Here is a 16,385-nt window from a genome sequence, read left to right as displayed (position 1 = left end):
TGTTTGGTTCTTATTAAATTCAGTGCCAGAGGGAACTTTATTTGGCAGTGTTAGGGATATTTTACCATCTTCTCAAAACCAAAACTGGCAGGTGGGTCTGCCAACTGTACTTCCAGCAGTTTGGCTTCCTTTTGTAAGACAAGACTGCAAAATATTTACATGAAAACAAATATACTGCAGTCCATAACATGTCAAAGTATCCTAATTACTCCCATAATTCAGCAGACTTTGTTTACAAAGGTTTGATCTTGTGATTTTCTGCTGAATTTAAAGTTCATGTTTCCCATATTAATTCTACGATGCACTCATTTTCATTCTCTTTTCATTCCTCGAACAACAGCAAAGCTGCTAATCTCCTCTGGTAGCTGCAGCGTGGCCAGAAACCTCTCACAGTCGTTTACGCCGCTGTAAACAGAAGCACGTACAGCAGGAAGCTGAAAGGAATCTCAGGTTGATTCTTCTAATCCTCGATGTTCTGAGCTCACATTTAACCACCCTGACAAAGCAAAAAAGCGCTTTGTGGGTCTGTCAGCCGCACTTCCAACAGTTTGGCTTTGCTGAACAGGCACACTTTTTTATGCTTTTCTTTTTTTCCTGTCACAATATCTGCCAGACAGCAGAGCTCTTAAAATAGCCCCACTATCCGTTTTCACTGAGCATCAACACAATGCGCTCCAGCTGAACAAAGGCCACTAGCTCACAAACAATACTTGACTTGGTCTAATTACAATAAGCTGCTACAGTAAAGAGGAAAGTTCACAGAGTTCACAGACAGCTTCACCATAAAATTAATCAGAGCTGAAGTTATTAGCAACTATTTAACTATATTTACTCATGGCTGTACAACAGTTAATGCATATCTCAAATTTTAGATGACAGTATATACTTTCATACTTGCCTTAGCACCATCAGGTCCACTTTGCCCAGCTTCTCCATCGATGCCCGGCTCACCCTGATAGACAAAAATATGTGCATTTGTTTCAGTTGGACAAAGACAGACGTGATTCCACGCTCAAACTGTTACAGTTTCTGTTGCAGATGATGCGTCCAGTTTTAATGTTTAGTTTTTAAACAGAATAAATCCAGAGCATCGTCGTCATCATCATCATTAGGACAGCACAGAGAGAAAAAAAAAAGGGAAACTCACTCTCTCGCCAATCAAGCCTTGTTCGCCGATGTTGCCAGGTAAACCGACGGCACCCTGTTAAACACGAGAGCGGGATTGTTAAGCTACTGTTGGTGTGTTTGATACCGAGAGTACTGTCTCCTATGGAGGCTGCTATGATCTGAATCCTGGGAGTGAAAATAACATACAGGAACACCACGGCCGCGGTAATTCATAAAGCTTTGGCATTAGCGTTCACCTTTGAACAACTACATTTCAGTCAGAAGTCCAAACCCATCTTGGGCGATAAGTCCAAATCCAGTAGGCTATTTTTGTGCATCAACATTAAATCCACTGAAGGGTCAAATAAGTAGCACACATCTCATTACAGAGCAACGTTCTAATGGAAAAGCTTAAATCTTGGCATTCGTGTGGATTTCACCTTCACACACACAGCATACAGCCACAGACTTACCCACAGTCACCGAGTCTGCAGGAGAAAGCCCTAACGAGTGTAACCCCCTAAGTGTAAGCTGTAAAATGCCACATCTTTCCTTTCTGTTAGTATCTGCTCTGTATGAAGCTATTTTCAGAAAAACTGAGACTCTGTGTAAACTGTAAATGAAAACAAAATGGAAAATTATTTTCTCTTATATAAAGTTATATGTTTACAATGAGTTTGATGTTGGCAATATGTTTAAAAATCTGATGTGTAAAGAACAAACAGGAAACTAATTACTGTCTCAGTTCAGCAATTTAAAAAGAATCTTTCCACACTTAAAGCTGCAGAGCATTTGCAGATGTTATTATCTGATTATTGAGGTTTTCTCTTGACAATATATGTTACAATATAAAGCAACTGTTATTGTGAATTGGCACTGTATTAATGAAACTGAACTGAATTAGTGTACATAGTATAACTAAAATATTCAGAGTATGAGCAGAAATCTCTGCACGAGGGACGAGCCGACATCGCACAGCCTCAGACGGCACTGAAATAAAAGCAGACACGATTTTGTATCGCAAAGCGCTGCGTGGGCTCAGGAACACTTTTGAAACCCAGTGAGTCCTGTTCATCTCTGCATGTGCAAATGCAAATTTAAACTATTATGCAAAAGAATAACCATATATAAATGAGATCCAGAAACACTGCTGCCTTCTGGGCCTGAGTTCACTGAGGATGGAAAAAAGTGAGGGAAGCCCCGTGGCCTGATGAAACCACATCCTCCGGCTTAAAGAGGAGAGGGACTATGTGACATCCCTGATGGTTTTGGGGGTACCATTAATGCTGAATGATATACACAGACTTTGGAGTGACATGTGATGATGTAATTTTCAGGAAAGGCCTCACTTATCTGTGCATTAATTTTAACAACTTGGGCGCAAAACTTGTTTGTCTGCTGTCCAGAACTTTGTACCATTTTATATTAAATATAGAACTAAATAATTTGCAAATCGCTGTATCCTGATTGTGTTTACATTTTACAGCATCCAAACTGAATGTGTAACTGGGTAACATTTCATCCCCTTCACCTTCTCTCCAGGTTCACCAGGCAGTCCTCTCTCTGCAGTCTTCCCTGGCGGCCCCTGTCAGGAACAGTGGCAGTATTTATTATTCTGTGCAAATGTAAAAGTCAGTTGGAGGTTTTACACCGGCTGCGTGATCAACTTACCCTCAACCCCATCTCTCCGAGTGGCCCAATCGTTCCCGGTGGCCCCGCCGGTCCCTGCGGCAACAAAACGGGGGCATCAATATAAAGGTTAAGAGCATTTTCTAATCTTGGACAGACCTCTGAAAGTGACATTAAAAGAGTAAAAAAATAATGTGAAAAGAAATAAGTAAAAAGGCAGAACGTGTGGATTTGTGAAGATAAGTTAATCCGCAGGGCTAAGAGCCATTACAACACTGAGCCAAAGCCCCTGAAAGATCTAAAAACTGGGCTGGTATTATAGAGACACACTGAGGCTACAATAAAGCTGCCAGGGAAGGAGGAAGGAGATGGTGTAAATCAACTTGTCTCCAACTCACTACCTCTCTGCTTATGTTTGTGAGACTTGGCCAGCACAAGAGAAAGAGGATTAGACTGTCCAAGGCTTTTTCAAACAGGATAGTGGTTTCTAAGCAGAATAATGGGGTCAAAAAAAAAATCTGTCTAAATATGCAGGAGCACAGAGGGTGCATAGAAGGTGCTGGAGTTATAGCAGACAGTGAGACACTGATTTATGACTGTATCTTCTAAGAAATTCTGCAACAGCTAAATTTTGCATAACTGAGCCACATGGAGTGAACACCACAGAAAAAACATGACCAACAACAGCAGCTATTGTTAGAGGAACTGGAGTCTAAAGAAAAAAATCAACGTCCTTAAACTCACAGGCTCTCCTGCAATTCCTTTAGCTCCTGGAGGTCCAGAGCGGCCTTGGATACCCTGAAAATAACAGTCATCTGTGACACCCACACTAAAGGCACTCATAAACATTTTGAAATGCTACAACCCCCCACAAGATAAACAGTGTAACATACAAGTCTGCCTGATCCACTACCATTCCCCAAAAACATGCCCACCCCAAAATCAAGACTGACCTAAAGGAGAGCTTTCTCAGCCCCAATCACTTACTGGAAATCCCTTAGGCCCAGCTTCACCCGGCTCACCAAGTTTTCCCTGCAGCAAATGACACGAATGGAAGAATGAGTTTGAAGTGAGGGACCAGTTAGAGTTTAATGGTGTTGTTTCCATTTGTCAAACTTAAGAATAGGTCCTGGTTCACTTTTTTTTTTTTGAGTACTCTCATATCCTCAGGAAACGAGATCATCTCGGCACTGCTTTTATCTACAAAATCAAGTTTGGCACATGGAATCTGGAAGCACTTGTTTTTTTTCCATTATTGTGGTTATTCCTACTAACTGCTGATGTATTTACCAAATCACCAGGAGGTCCTAAAACTAAGACATGCTAATCAGTGATGTCAGATAATTGAAGTGAGAGCCGTACTGAATTTTATCAAAAAGTTCAAAAATAAATTTTCAACAAATTTGGAACCGATCATCTTCAAACCAAGACTCACAAAAATGATCCAATGAGAGAGAGACTTTAGGTTTTCTAAGCTGTTGAGACTGTTACAGCTAAATTTAATTAAACAGGAAGTAAGATCGTATCGGAGCAACTGTTGTATAGATTTTCACCAAACTTGCCCCCAAACTGCACATCCACGATTCCTTTCCTCTCATCTTGTTAATCAATTTCCAATAATTCCAAATATTTTACCTGTCAGCTTCTGTTCATTTCACTGACAATACTAATGTACTTCTACTTTTGTGTACTTTACATTGTTGTATTGTTACTTTTATTCATGTGACTTTTACAAAGCTAACTCCTAAACTGAAAATGGTTAATAAATAACAACAGTGCAATAAAATCAGTCATTGGAGAATTTAAAAATCTGCAGAACACTGTGAACCAATTAGGGACATAGCAAATTACAACCTGAGCAACAACACATAATCAGCATCACACAAACACACACCTACCCAACAACATCACAATCTGAGCAGCACACCTTCTCAGTGATGGACTAATGCACATCATTATATACAAACATACAGCATCAAGCGCGTTACTTCTGCAGTACCAGCAGCGTATCTGCTTATTTAAAATGCTATTTCTGCAGCGCTGGGAAAGTTGAAAGGCTAAATGATCAAATGTAACCAGGATTGGTGCTAATGCTAAAAATTACTGTTAGAAGAAATTTCCTCACCATATCTCCAGGGAGGCCCAATTTTCCTGGTGGACCATCAGGACCCTGCAAAGAAAAAAACAAAACATCAGTTAACCGAGCGTTCTGAAATCCCCCAGAGTTTAAGTGTTTCTCACTGACGAGCACCAGCATCAATATTTTAAGGCTCTTTGATTTAATATTCAGTTGTTAAATTTGTTTTTAACAAGATTGTCCTCTAAAGATTCTTCAGATGCTAAAAACAGTTAATACCCGCAGTCTTCAGAACAAAACCTCTTGTAAAAATTCTCATGATTTGTATTTTTCACTACAGGAATTTGTGCCATTTGTTTTTCATGGAACATATTTGATGTGATTAATCAGGAAACTTAATGACAAACATTCCCCCAAAGGCAGCTGCAAAATAATATTACCAGGAATTCACCCCCTACACTTGAACTCAACGTCACACTCCACATGTGTTTCTATCATGACCTTTGACTCTCTGACCATGAGCTCACCTTTATTCCTGCAGATCCTTGCTCCCCCACTGGGCCATCTGGACCTCTTGGACCCTGTCCAAAGAAATAAAAGTTGTCATTGATGAACAGCGTTAGAAGCATTGGCCTTTAACAGACCTACAGGGGATGTTGTTTAACAAATTAAGTTAATGATTTTGGACAATTAATCTCCACTTTTGTCATTTCCATTTAGCAGAGCCTGGGAGGCAGTGCTTTTGGTTTGATTGCATACTACGGTTTACACTGGAGAGACATCATCAAAGATTGTGGCTATTTGGCAAATAGTTGGCATCTGGATATTAGCGCTGCACAGTGCCCAATCCACACTGTGAACACTTTTTCCTCCTTTTTCCAGGACTGCACACAGCGCTGCGTCTTTACACCAGTTATTCTGAAGACGCTTTGGGAAAGGTTACAAATCCTTCAGCTGATTCATACTTGCTTTAAAAAAATGAGCAAAACTATTCAGTGTCAGAAAACACTGAAGATCTTATTCTACATTATTCTACTTGTTTATAAATAATGTAAACTGAGCCAGAGTACAATATGTAAATCCTATTTTCATAAAGCTTTCAAAATTACATTATGGCACAGTAAGTAATAACACCAATTTGTTCAAGGCTGTTACTTAGAAAAGCAGCATTGTTGGGAGCGGGAAACTTTTAGAGGTTGTAGCGGTGTGCAGCTGATGACGTTATACTGGAAGTATTAAGAAAAAGCAAACTTTTGTTTAACAGGATGTAAAATATAAATTAAATTTAATAATAAACATCAAAAACTGAGATTAATAGATTCACTCAGGAAGTGATTCCATTTCATTAAATATAATGTTTTGTCTATTAATGAGTAATATTTACACATCAGTGAGGATCATTTTACCCATTTCCTGTTTAAATTACAGTTTTTGAATCACTTCACGCCTTCTTGTTACATGATATGGGAGTCATCTGTCATAATTCATTTGCTCCTAACAAATCTTTGAACAGATTGTAGGTGAAGCTGCATTAAAAACCCTGAAACTGCATCAATCAGTTTGTTTTTTTCACTTCTTCAGAGCGAAAGGAAAGCTTGATTATGTCATTTATTAAGACTGAACATCCTCAAGTGCAAGCATTTAGCATCCATCCATCCCATAATCTTTCAGCTTGAACAGGAACATTAGCTCGAAGCTCACTCACTAACACTCACTCTCTTTCTCCAGCTCTCTTTAGAAAAGAAAAAGAAAAGAAATGGTACAGCAGAACCACCAGAGAGAAAATTACTTTAATGAACTGCCTGTGAAAAGCTAAAACGAATAATGTGAAGATTGAAAACTTGGTTATATTTACAGGACTAAGGCTGGATAAAAGCATATAGCTTTTGTGTACTGAGACCATCTAGTAAAACTTTATAACATAACAGTGGATGGATGGATGGATGGATGGATGGATGGATGGATGGATGGATGGATGGATGGATGGATGGATGGATGGATGGATGGGTGGGTGGGTGGATGGATGGATGCGTGGATGATGGATAGGTAGAGCAGAATAGTGTAGTGGCCACACTCCTGTCTTTGGAACAATGGGTTAAAGTTCATGATGTGCAACTACAGAAAGATGGAAAGGCTGCCAGCAGAAACCCTCTTCTCTCTAAAAACAAAAACGTGGCAGCACAGGTTTAGGTTTACAAAGTTGCACCTAATCTCCAAAGTGGAGACATTTGGCCATGATGAACAAAACCATGTTTGTGAAAAACTAACACAGCATATCACCACAAACACCTCATACCAACTGTCAAACAGAGTGGTGGAGGGGTGATGATTTGGGATTTTTTGCTGCCACAGCTGCTGCAATGTTATGCAGGTCATCTTCTCATTATTCTGAAGGAAAAAATGCAACTGTTGCTGCAATTGGGAATGCAAAATACAATTTACAATAAAGCAGGGCTTTAACCAGTCTACAGTAGGGGTAGTGTCTCTATAAGATTGTACATGTTAAGCTGGCATTTCAACAGATATGTGACATTAATGTTAAGGAGTCTTTGTTTTGGTTATTAGACAAACTGAATATTTGATGAACCGACTCATCAACACTGCGGTTCCTAAAATGCCATCATGCTAATTTCATTTGCTGGGTGCAAATATATTATGCAAATAAATTATGTTGTATTTGTTATCAGTCAAATAATGGTGACATCATCTTTTCTCACAGGGTCCAGTTGCTTACCCTCCTGCCTTTAGGTCCTCTGATGCCAACAGATCCCCGGGACCCTGGAGGCCCCTGCAAGTGTATGAAAAAATATCCTTTGAGTTTGAATGTGGAAACTCATTCTTATATTAATAAAAAGTAATAAGTTAAATTATTGTACACAAACAGCACAATTACCATACACATAGACCACAGTATTTGTTTTTCCAGCTGCTCTCAGCACTTTTTTTTTTTTTTTTTACATGTTGTCAACTATCAAAGGCTGTTCCAAAACACAGGAGCTTATAATCATATTAAACTATTTGTGAGTTTTTTCTCCTGCTCCCTTTCTATTGCACTGATTTCAGAACAGAACAGAAAAGAGCACTCTCAAACTCAACCACACACCATACACACAATGACACATACATCTCTTCTAATCTCAATTTTAGTACCAATTTTGTGTCATCTTGTTGTTTGTTTGTCCCTAAGTATGCATAAGGATCATGTCTGTTTGAAAATCAACCTTTAAAAACAAACAAACAAGAGAATAGGAGGTAGAGTCTTCAGCTTCCCTTTGTAGTTACGTCAGGAAGTGTAAAACTGTGCCAAATCAAACATGCGGCGCGACCCGCTGTGGCGACCCCTTGTGACGAGATTGGGCTTAAAACTTTCCTTTTTGATAAAGCTTATAGGGCTGGATCAGGTCACCCTGAAACTTCTTTGTTATACTGCTATAGGCTCAGGCTGTCGAGGAACTTCCCATGATGCACTGCAGTTCTTCTCCACTCCCCTCTTTTCACTCCTGATGCGTTTGTATGCCACTACTGCATGTCACTAACTTTCATCTACTCCCTTCTGTAGTTTGTCTTTAGGCCTGTGCTCTCCTTTTCTCCCTTCATTTTCCCCTCACGTCCAAACAGTTGTTACTGTACCTCCCTGAGCCTGGTTCTCCCAGAGGTCTCTTCCTTCCCACCGCTGCCAACTGCTTACTCACACTTGATTATCTGATTGTTGGAGTTTTTTCTTTCTAATATTGCAAGGTCTTACTTTACACTTATAAACAATTTCAGATTACTTTGCATCTTCTGGGAAATTTCACTTCATAAATAAAGCTAAATTGGAGAAACTATCAAAGGCTGCTTTTTAGTATCTCTATAGAGGCAAGACAAACACAACAAAGCATCAGTGTAGTTGGGTGTGCTGAGAAGTGCAATCAGAGACGGCAGGGAACAGCACTGTTTTTCAGGCTGGTATTATGTATTAGACAATGTTCATTAATGTAGATTACACAACAGGCCAGCATAGTCACAAGACACCCCCACACACCCCCACAGAAATTACTTTCTGTGCAGCTATGACACAGCTATTATAATGATCGCGGAAAACTTACTGGGATCCCTTGCAGTCCAGATGGCCCCATCTCACCAGGTATTCCCGAGTGACCCTGATGAGTACAACAGTACTTAAATGCTATCGATACATTCTTTCAAAGAAAGCAGAAATAAGCTCTCAGATCTGACAACCCTTGCTGGCCATATAGTATCTACATATCAGATGATTACTGCATGATAAATCAAATTTGTTATCACACCCCCATCCTTAGAATGCCCCCTGGTATGAGAGATGGGGTCCAGACTTACTCCTTACCATCGGCCCCCGTTCACCTGGTGGCCCAGGGATGCCCGTTTTCCCTCGATCACCCTGAGGAATCAAAAGCCACAATTAGGGAAAAACAAGCGAGGCTGCAACTAATGGCTTCAATAATGGATTTGTTATATCTAATAGTCAAATATATGTAATTAAAATACGTAATTACACCCAATAGCCAATAACGATATCATAAAGTCCAAAGTAATACTTTGAAACTGTTGTTTTTGTCTGATTGGAAATTTAGTTACATAATACAGAGAAAAGTAGAGAATATGCACATTTAAGAAGCTACCAGCAAATTTAATGTCTCCATGAAGGCAACAGTTGTTGCAAACGGGATTATAGTTTCAGGTTGTCCAAACATCAGCCCAATTCTTATGAATGCAAAACGTCTGGAACATCTTTAAAACTAACATTAAATTTGACTCAAGAGCTCACATTTCATTACGATTCATTTCAAGCACAGTTGGACTCAAGGATCAACTGACGACATAGATATGGGTGGTCGAAGGTCGAGGTCTGATTGGATCATTTTCATCAATAAATAAATGGATGATAATTTTCTTTCATGTGTTTAATTCAGTTCATTGTATCTACTTTTGAAACTTGAGCGGAGATCTGATGATGGTTCAGGTCATATTTACGCTGAAGTGTGAAAAATATCAGACTTCTTCCTGAAACTATAACTGCTGATCAGCTGGTGTATGCATACAACCACGAGGCAGTGGTTTTCCTGGTTGAGAAATTATTGAAATAACTGTCTTTGAAATATGTTCAATCCATTTTCTGTGCATTTACTGGCACAATCCATAGAGCCCTATAGAAAATATTTCAAAAGGTTAAAATGAGACAACAAATTCTGACAGTAACAAAGAATGACACATTTGGACGGCGCTAACCTTTTCTCCCGCGATACCCATCTCTCCGCTGGGCCCAATAAAACCAGGCAGTCCCTGAGAGGCAGAAAACATGCTGTCTTAACTGTCTCTTATTTCTCTTAATCCTATGAACTTGTAATTCTCATAATAGGCTGCTCAGCTCTGGGGCACTGACAAAACAGACACACACTGTGAGCATCAAACAGAAACGAGCAAAAAAGAGGGAGAAAAGCCTTTACCCTCTCGCCAAGCTTTCCGACCTCGCCAGTTATCCCGGTCTCACCCTACAGCAAAGCAGCCAATTAGCATATCACAAACTTATTCATGCCTTTCGTTTTTAGTGCAATTCAGTTGAAATGTGCTCAGAGGCCGGTTCCCCTGTGGTAACAGGGAATTAACATCTAATTTACACATATTCAGATGATACATTATCATAAAAAGAAAACCAGGGAGAGAGTGTTCAGTTAAGGGTGACAGCGGTTCGGCTGTGAATGTATGACAATTAAGTCTGACCTTGAGTCCATCTGGGCCCGTCAGTCCAGGGAATCCCTGCCTCCCCGGCCTGCCCTGAACAGAAAGCAAAAAATGAGAGAGAGAGAAGTGTACTGACGCTCCGCTCAACAAACAAACTCTGCATCTCCAGTAAAAAGGTGGAATCTCCCTTAAGAGGCTGTGGCACAAAACAAACCAACATTTGATGCCAAGACAAAAACACCCGTAATGATCCATAAAAAACAAAAACAAAGAGGTATTTCTAACATCAAAGCCTTATTATTACTCGCAAAACTCTTTGGGTCATTTGTGTTTGTATTTTCATATTCACTCGTGGGATATACTTTTGGGAGAAGTCAACTACTGCAAAAATAGAATTTTTATTGGAAGAGGCGTCTCTATTGTTTGGCCTGGGATGACTCCCAACAAACACTTTTTTGTTGTTGTTGTTGTCGGACACGGCCACCGTGGACTATTTTTATACTGCAGAACAGTTCAAAGCCATCCTATTTGTCTTTTATAAAGTCATGTTTGCCTTACATGAATTCTTTATCAACAATGGTCACAATTTAGATAGTAATATTAAAAAAAATCTACGTCTGTTGAATTCAATTGAAAAACAAACAACAATGGGAACCTGAGTGTGCTGATTTGAAAACACATTTTAAAGAATTCTGTTTATGACTGTTTGTGTGTGTGTTTGTTTTATGATAGGAGCACAGCAGCAATTTGCTGACCAATCTGGTAATACGAGCACAGAGCGTCCAATAGGAAGTCTTTCAAAACATGTGGAAAACAATGGAGAGATCAGTCAGCCAAAGACCCTAGTATCCACAACTGGTCAAAGTTATTCTTCCAACGCTAATTTAGGCAGAGACACATGAGCCTATAAGTACTGCGGTTTTGTGTGATAACTGTGTTATTGTTGAGTCTGGTCTTAGGTTGTACTCACCTCGGGTCCAGTGGGTCCAGCTGGCCCAACTGGTCCATCATCACCCTGACCATAACCAAACAAAACAAAAAATCTCACTGACATCAAGGAAAGAAACATTTATTTGAGCTTTAAGCTGAAATATATATTCATTTAAAATATATTAATTTAACCACACCTGAAATCCAGGTGTTCCTCTTGGACCTGGCAAACCTCTTGTCCCTTGCTTTCCCTATAAATGAAACACTGAGGTTCAGGGTTCGCTTCATTTTCACGGGTGGAAATGAGTTACTGTCACTCTACTAACCTTGGGACCTTCAGGGCCGTTTTGTCCCGGTGGGCCAATGTCACCTGGAAAGCCCTGTTGAAATGACAGGAAATTAACCACAGTCATATCACCACATAATAGCATGTTTTATGCTACTATAATGAGAGAATGACAAATTTATTATACAACACAGAGCACAGGTTTTGAGCCACCCCTTATGTCTTTACATGTTGTTTCCAAGGAGCCGGACTTGTAATTTTTGTGTACTTGAGCAATTGTTTTTCTTTGGACATTGGCTGCTTTTTCACCCATTTTCAGTCCAGTCCTTGTAGCTGACTATTTTGAGGAATGTTTTTTATTTGTTAGGCCACTTAACACTGACCTGTGACTCATACAAGTATAAAACAGGCACCTAACTCAAGGGACGAACCAGTGTTGTCTCTACACATGATGTGGCAAAGAACCCATTTTAAATTCTATCTTTAGGCAATTTTTTTACTAGCAGTCTGTTGCAGCCTCATTATATAGGGTCTCAGTGGAAGGATGGCTCTCAAAAAGCCATTCTTATGGGAAGGGAATCAGAGAGAGAAGGCTGAGGTACTGTATGCCAAATTATGCAATAGCTGGACTGCAAATCAGTGGCATGATAAATCTAAATTTGAACTTTTTGGTTCAAATTGGAGGAGGAGGTCGGGAGAGAGGTACAACAGTGAGTATCTACAGCCATCTGTAAAACACAGTGGAGGCTCTGTCGTGGTTTGGAGCTGCATTTCAGCCGGTGGTGTTGGAGATCTTGTCAAAATTGATGGAATTATGAACACAGAAAAATACCATCAGATTTTGACCCATCGTGCAATACGATCTGGAATGTATCTGATTGGCAACAGCTTCATTTTTCAGCATGACAATGATCCCAAATACACAGCAAATACAGTAAAAACATACCTGCATAGAAAAAAAAAAACAGAACATAACACATGGATCAACTTCCTCACAGCCTGGACCCCAACATTACTGAAGCAGTGTGGGATCAGCCTGACAGAGAACAGATTAAAAGGCAGCTAATATCCAAAGAAGAGCTTTGGGATGTCTATCAAGAATGCTTCCTAATGAAGAGAGTTCAGAGAGTTCAGGCTGCGTTGACTTTCAATCTGTGCAAACGCTGTTATTACCTTATATACTGCATTGCCATGTATGTTTGCACATTTCAATAAAGCACCATTTGTTCCACCAATTTCCCATTTTTCCAAGCAAAACAAAGAAATAAGGGGTGGCTCAAGACTTTTGCACATTGCTGTATTTAGGTAAAATGTTTGTATGTGAGTGTAATCTAACCTTACCTCTGGGCCAGGAGGACCAGGTAAACCAACAGGACCCTTCTCACCAGGTTTGCCCTTAGAAATGTGACAATTTAAAAAAAAATCAGAAATTTTAAAAAAGAAAGAAAGAAAACCCCCAATCCACATCAAAGCACACATTTTAAAATTTTTAAATGTACCATTTTGTGCAAACAACATTATGCGGCATTTTAATAATTCAAGGTTACGTCAGTGCAGGCGTAAAGGAAATTTCAAATCCCCCAAACAACTGAAAATCAGATAAGATCCCGATATGAAGAATGAGTGGAGCTCCTTGGAATGGCTGTTATCATTGCTGAAAGATGCATAAATCACGTAAGTAGATCAAGCATGCAGGAGACTTAGTTTTCTATGCAAGAACCTCAAATCAGATCAGAGAGCACTGAAAACATTAAGGAAACTTTTAGATTGCATAAGTACCAAAGCTCAGAGAGTATTCACGCTGGGAATTTGCCTGTGCCCTACTCTTTGAAGAGTTGAGCTGTATGTGCCTGATTAGACCAAAATTCTCACACACTCATAAATGCCTGAAGTTTGCTTTTGTATACGTTTGAAGAATTCCCCTCATCTTTCTTCAAGAAGACCAACCTTCTTTTCTTGAGTGCATCTTAAGCCTTGCTGGATCCTTTGAGCACACCACTACGCTTTCAGAACAAAATTCTCATGTGGAGTTTAAAAAGGAGAAACTTTCTTCACATCATAATTCGATACCAAAGCAGCCAAAGTATAATGACAACCAAATGATGTCTTGCTCAAGAGAAGAAATAAGTGTAATTTCTAAATTAAGCTATAGCGTGCAGCCTAGACATAAACTGTAACATCACTAATTCAAATATTTTAATCAAAGAAATCCCGATTCTGCACTGGCTCCGGGGACATCACTACGATCCAGTTAGATGTTAACTAAACGAGGTTTCAGCTACACCTAATAGGATTTTCCTCTACATGTGCAGTTAACGATGGATAGATGGATAGTGTGAGAAAATACCTGTGGTCCAGGTTTTCCACAAGGACCGTGCAACCCGCGTGAGCCACGGCTGCCCTGTAACATAAATGCCCGTCAACAAGACAAACAAAGACATCAAATGTATCAAAGCAAAAATCAAACAGTATTGTGCAAAGCCTTTTGGCACTTCAGATTTTACGATCCTTTTCCATCGTGCAATGCGTTTTTAATAGATTGTTCACATTATTTTTAGTGCCTGAACCTGATACATGGCTACAGTAAATGGACTGTACTTCCTTTTAAGAGAGCAGTACAAGGGACTTTACAACAAGACATCTCTGCAACCATCCAGATGGTTACAGAGATGACACACTTTGTGATGACACACTCTGTGCTGGTCTAATTGGTAGCAATCTGGAGTGAATCATCTTCCTAGAGGGGAATCTGACACGGACCAAAAAAAATGCATTTACAAGAAGAGAGGCATTAAATCCCTAATCTTAATAATGGATGATCTGCGCCATCACCTGAGCACATGCAAACATACACCTACCTTGTCCCCTTGGAATCCACTCTCTCCCAGCTCTCCTGGCAGCCCAACATCCCCCTGGAAAAACAAATTAACATAAAAAATAATGTGAATGTTAATAGGAGAAAAATTAAATCAGCATCTTCTGGTCTATGAGAGATGATTAACACATGCTTTTTAGCTTTGTCTCACATGTAGCTCTCTCAGGAGAGAGCTACATGTGAGATTTGTAATTTGCCACATTAACCATTAATTTATATATGACGGTAGCAGTTTGAGAAAGACATATGCAGATCACCTTATCACCTTTCAGTCCTTGCTCCCCTGTATTTCCAGGCACTCCCTTACAAGCAATGAAAGAAAAAAAAAAAAAAAAAAAAGCATAACATAAAAACATGAGCAATCCTGTTTCCCTGTTCACTGGGGTGTATCAGAGGACGCATAAAAGCTGGACATTGGCAGTGTGACCTGAAACAGTTCTGAACTCTGTGGTTTGAAGCCTCAATAACAGCCACCAATGTAAATGTAACTCGCTAACCTAGCTTCCCAGTGTTAGCTGATAACTTAGCACCACCCACTTGACTGAGAAGGGTGACCCTGCAGTGGAACTGCAGGTTTTTGGCACTTTCAGAGTGGCTTCATTTTTCAGCCCCAGAGGTTGCCGTTTGAGGAAAATATACTCTGTAGCATAACTAAAACCAACACTAACCATGTCCGCCCAAAGTGAGTGTAACCTCTAATTGAGGAAGTTCTGAAGATGCCAAAATGCATCCAATTTATAGTGAAATATTCTCAAAACCCAAACAGAGTCATGACTGTAAAACTACATTTACCTTGAGTCCTGGTGGTCCTGGTAATCCCATAATGCCAACCGGGCCCATGTCTCCCTGCAAACAACCCCATGAGCAGCCTTAAAACAATGTCCTTTGGATGCATTTTAATCAATAGCAAAAAAAAAAGTGTTTTTTTTAAATTCATGGTTGATGCTCATAAAAAAAAAAATAAATAAATCTTCACAAAAAAGTAGATCCAAACCAATTTTTATAAGAAAGAAAATTGAAAAAAAAAAAAAAAAACAGAAAGCAAAAGACAAGGAATCACAGTGCATAAACCACAAAATCTAACTTTATAAAATCAATCACAAGGATTGCATAGCACTCACAATAAGACCCGAGACTCCACATGGGCCAGGAGCTCCCAGTTCACCCTTGGAAGAATGAAGAGGAGAAAAAAAACAAGAGAAGGAAGATATACACCGAATGCAGTCAGACAGGAGCACAGAGCTTTAAGTGAGATGTGATGGAATGCAGCGTGTTTCCATATTTGTTTTGTTGATTAGTATTTTCCGCTTATCCTGAGAAAATGTTTTCCTCCACTCTATCTCAGTTTAGCACCGAGTAAGCAACTTGGCACTCGACACACAGAGCAGATTGTTGCCCAAATGATCTACCCCACAGCCACATGCTATGCCTACATCCTCTCCAAGCCACGCATCCAGTAGAGAGATGGATGACACACAGCCCAGTGTGGCCTTCCTGTCGCTTCCTTTCTTTCTCTGTGAATGAAAGGAGATGAATTCAGCCAAATGGAACATCCCCTCTTCTCTCTGGAGAGAGAGGAAATGAAGCCAGGGGGAGACTCTTAGAGGTCAGCCAATCACAATCCAACACTGACCCAGTCAATCACAAGTGTTGAGGGTCAAGCTAAAGAAAGATGAGTGGCGAGTGAAACTGCTGAAGGTGCCCTCATATCGGTGTGGATTATGATGGGTGAGGGAGTCACTGAACTGCCGAGATGTGGCTCCTGGTTAGTTCTGTGTAAG

General features: G+C 39.9%; 1 protein-coding gene across 1 annotated transcript in view; it reads right to left on the bottom strand.

Moving 5' to 3' along the window:
- Nucleotides 1-16,385, bottom strand: part of col27a1b (collagen, type XXVII, alpha 1b) — a 63,405-nt gene that overhangs the window by 11,574 nt on the left and 35,446 nt on the right. The window contains exons 14-36 of the mRNA XM_030737281.1: nt 15,726-15,770; nt 15,397-15,450; nt 14,862-14,906; nt 14,588-14,641; nt 14,077-14,130; nt 13,071-13,124; nt 11,770-11,823; nt 11,641-11,694; nt 11,484-11,528; nt 10,553-10,606; nt 10,279-10,323; nt 10,061-10,114; nt 9,159-9,212; nt 8,902-8,955; nt 7,548-7,601; nt 5,341-5,394; nt 4,862-4,906; nt 3,724-3,768; nt 3,481-3,534; nt 2,779-2,832; nt 2,639-2,692; nt 1,148-1,201; nt 899-952 (exon numbers count right to left, since the gene is read on the bottom strand). Of these exons, the coding sequence (XP_030593141.1) occupies nt 899-952; nt 1,148-1,201; nt 2,639-2,692; nt 2,779-2,832; nt 3,481-3,534; nt 3,724-3,768; nt 4,862-4,906; nt 5,341-5,394; nt 7,548-7,601; nt 8,902-8,955; nt 9,159-9,212; nt 10,061-10,114; nt 10,279-10,323; nt 10,553-10,606; nt 11,484-11,528; nt 11,641-11,694; nt 11,770-11,823; nt 13,071-13,124; nt 14,077-14,130; nt 14,588-14,641; nt 14,862-14,906; nt 15,397-15,450; nt 15,726-15,770 (1,188 nt within the window). The remainder of the gene's footprint in view (nt 1-898; nt 953-1,147; nt 1,202-2,638; nt 2,693-2,778; nt 2,833-3,480; nt 3,535-3,723; nt 3,769-4,861; nt 4,907-5,340; nt 5,395-7,547; nt 7,602-8,901; nt 8,956-9,158; nt 9,213-10,060; nt 10,115-10,278; nt 10,324-10,552; nt 10,607-11,483; nt 11,529-11,640; nt 11,695-11,769; nt 11,824-13,070; nt 13,125-14,076; nt 14,131-14,587; nt 14,642-14,861; nt 14,907-15,396; nt 15,451-15,725; nt 15,771-16,385) is intronic.

The sequence above is a fragment of the Archocentrus centrarchus genome, chromosome 9 (assembly GCF_007364275.1).
Source record: "Archocentrus centrarchus isolate MPI-CPG fArcCen1 chromosome 9, fArcCen1, whole genome shotgun sequence".
NCBI lineage: Eukaryota > Metazoa > Chordata > Actinopteri > Cichliformes > Cichlidae > Archocentrus > Archocentrus centrarchus.
The sequence above is the reverse complement of the archived record's forward strand: the minus strand, read 5'-3'. Positions and strand labels throughout refer to the sequence as shown.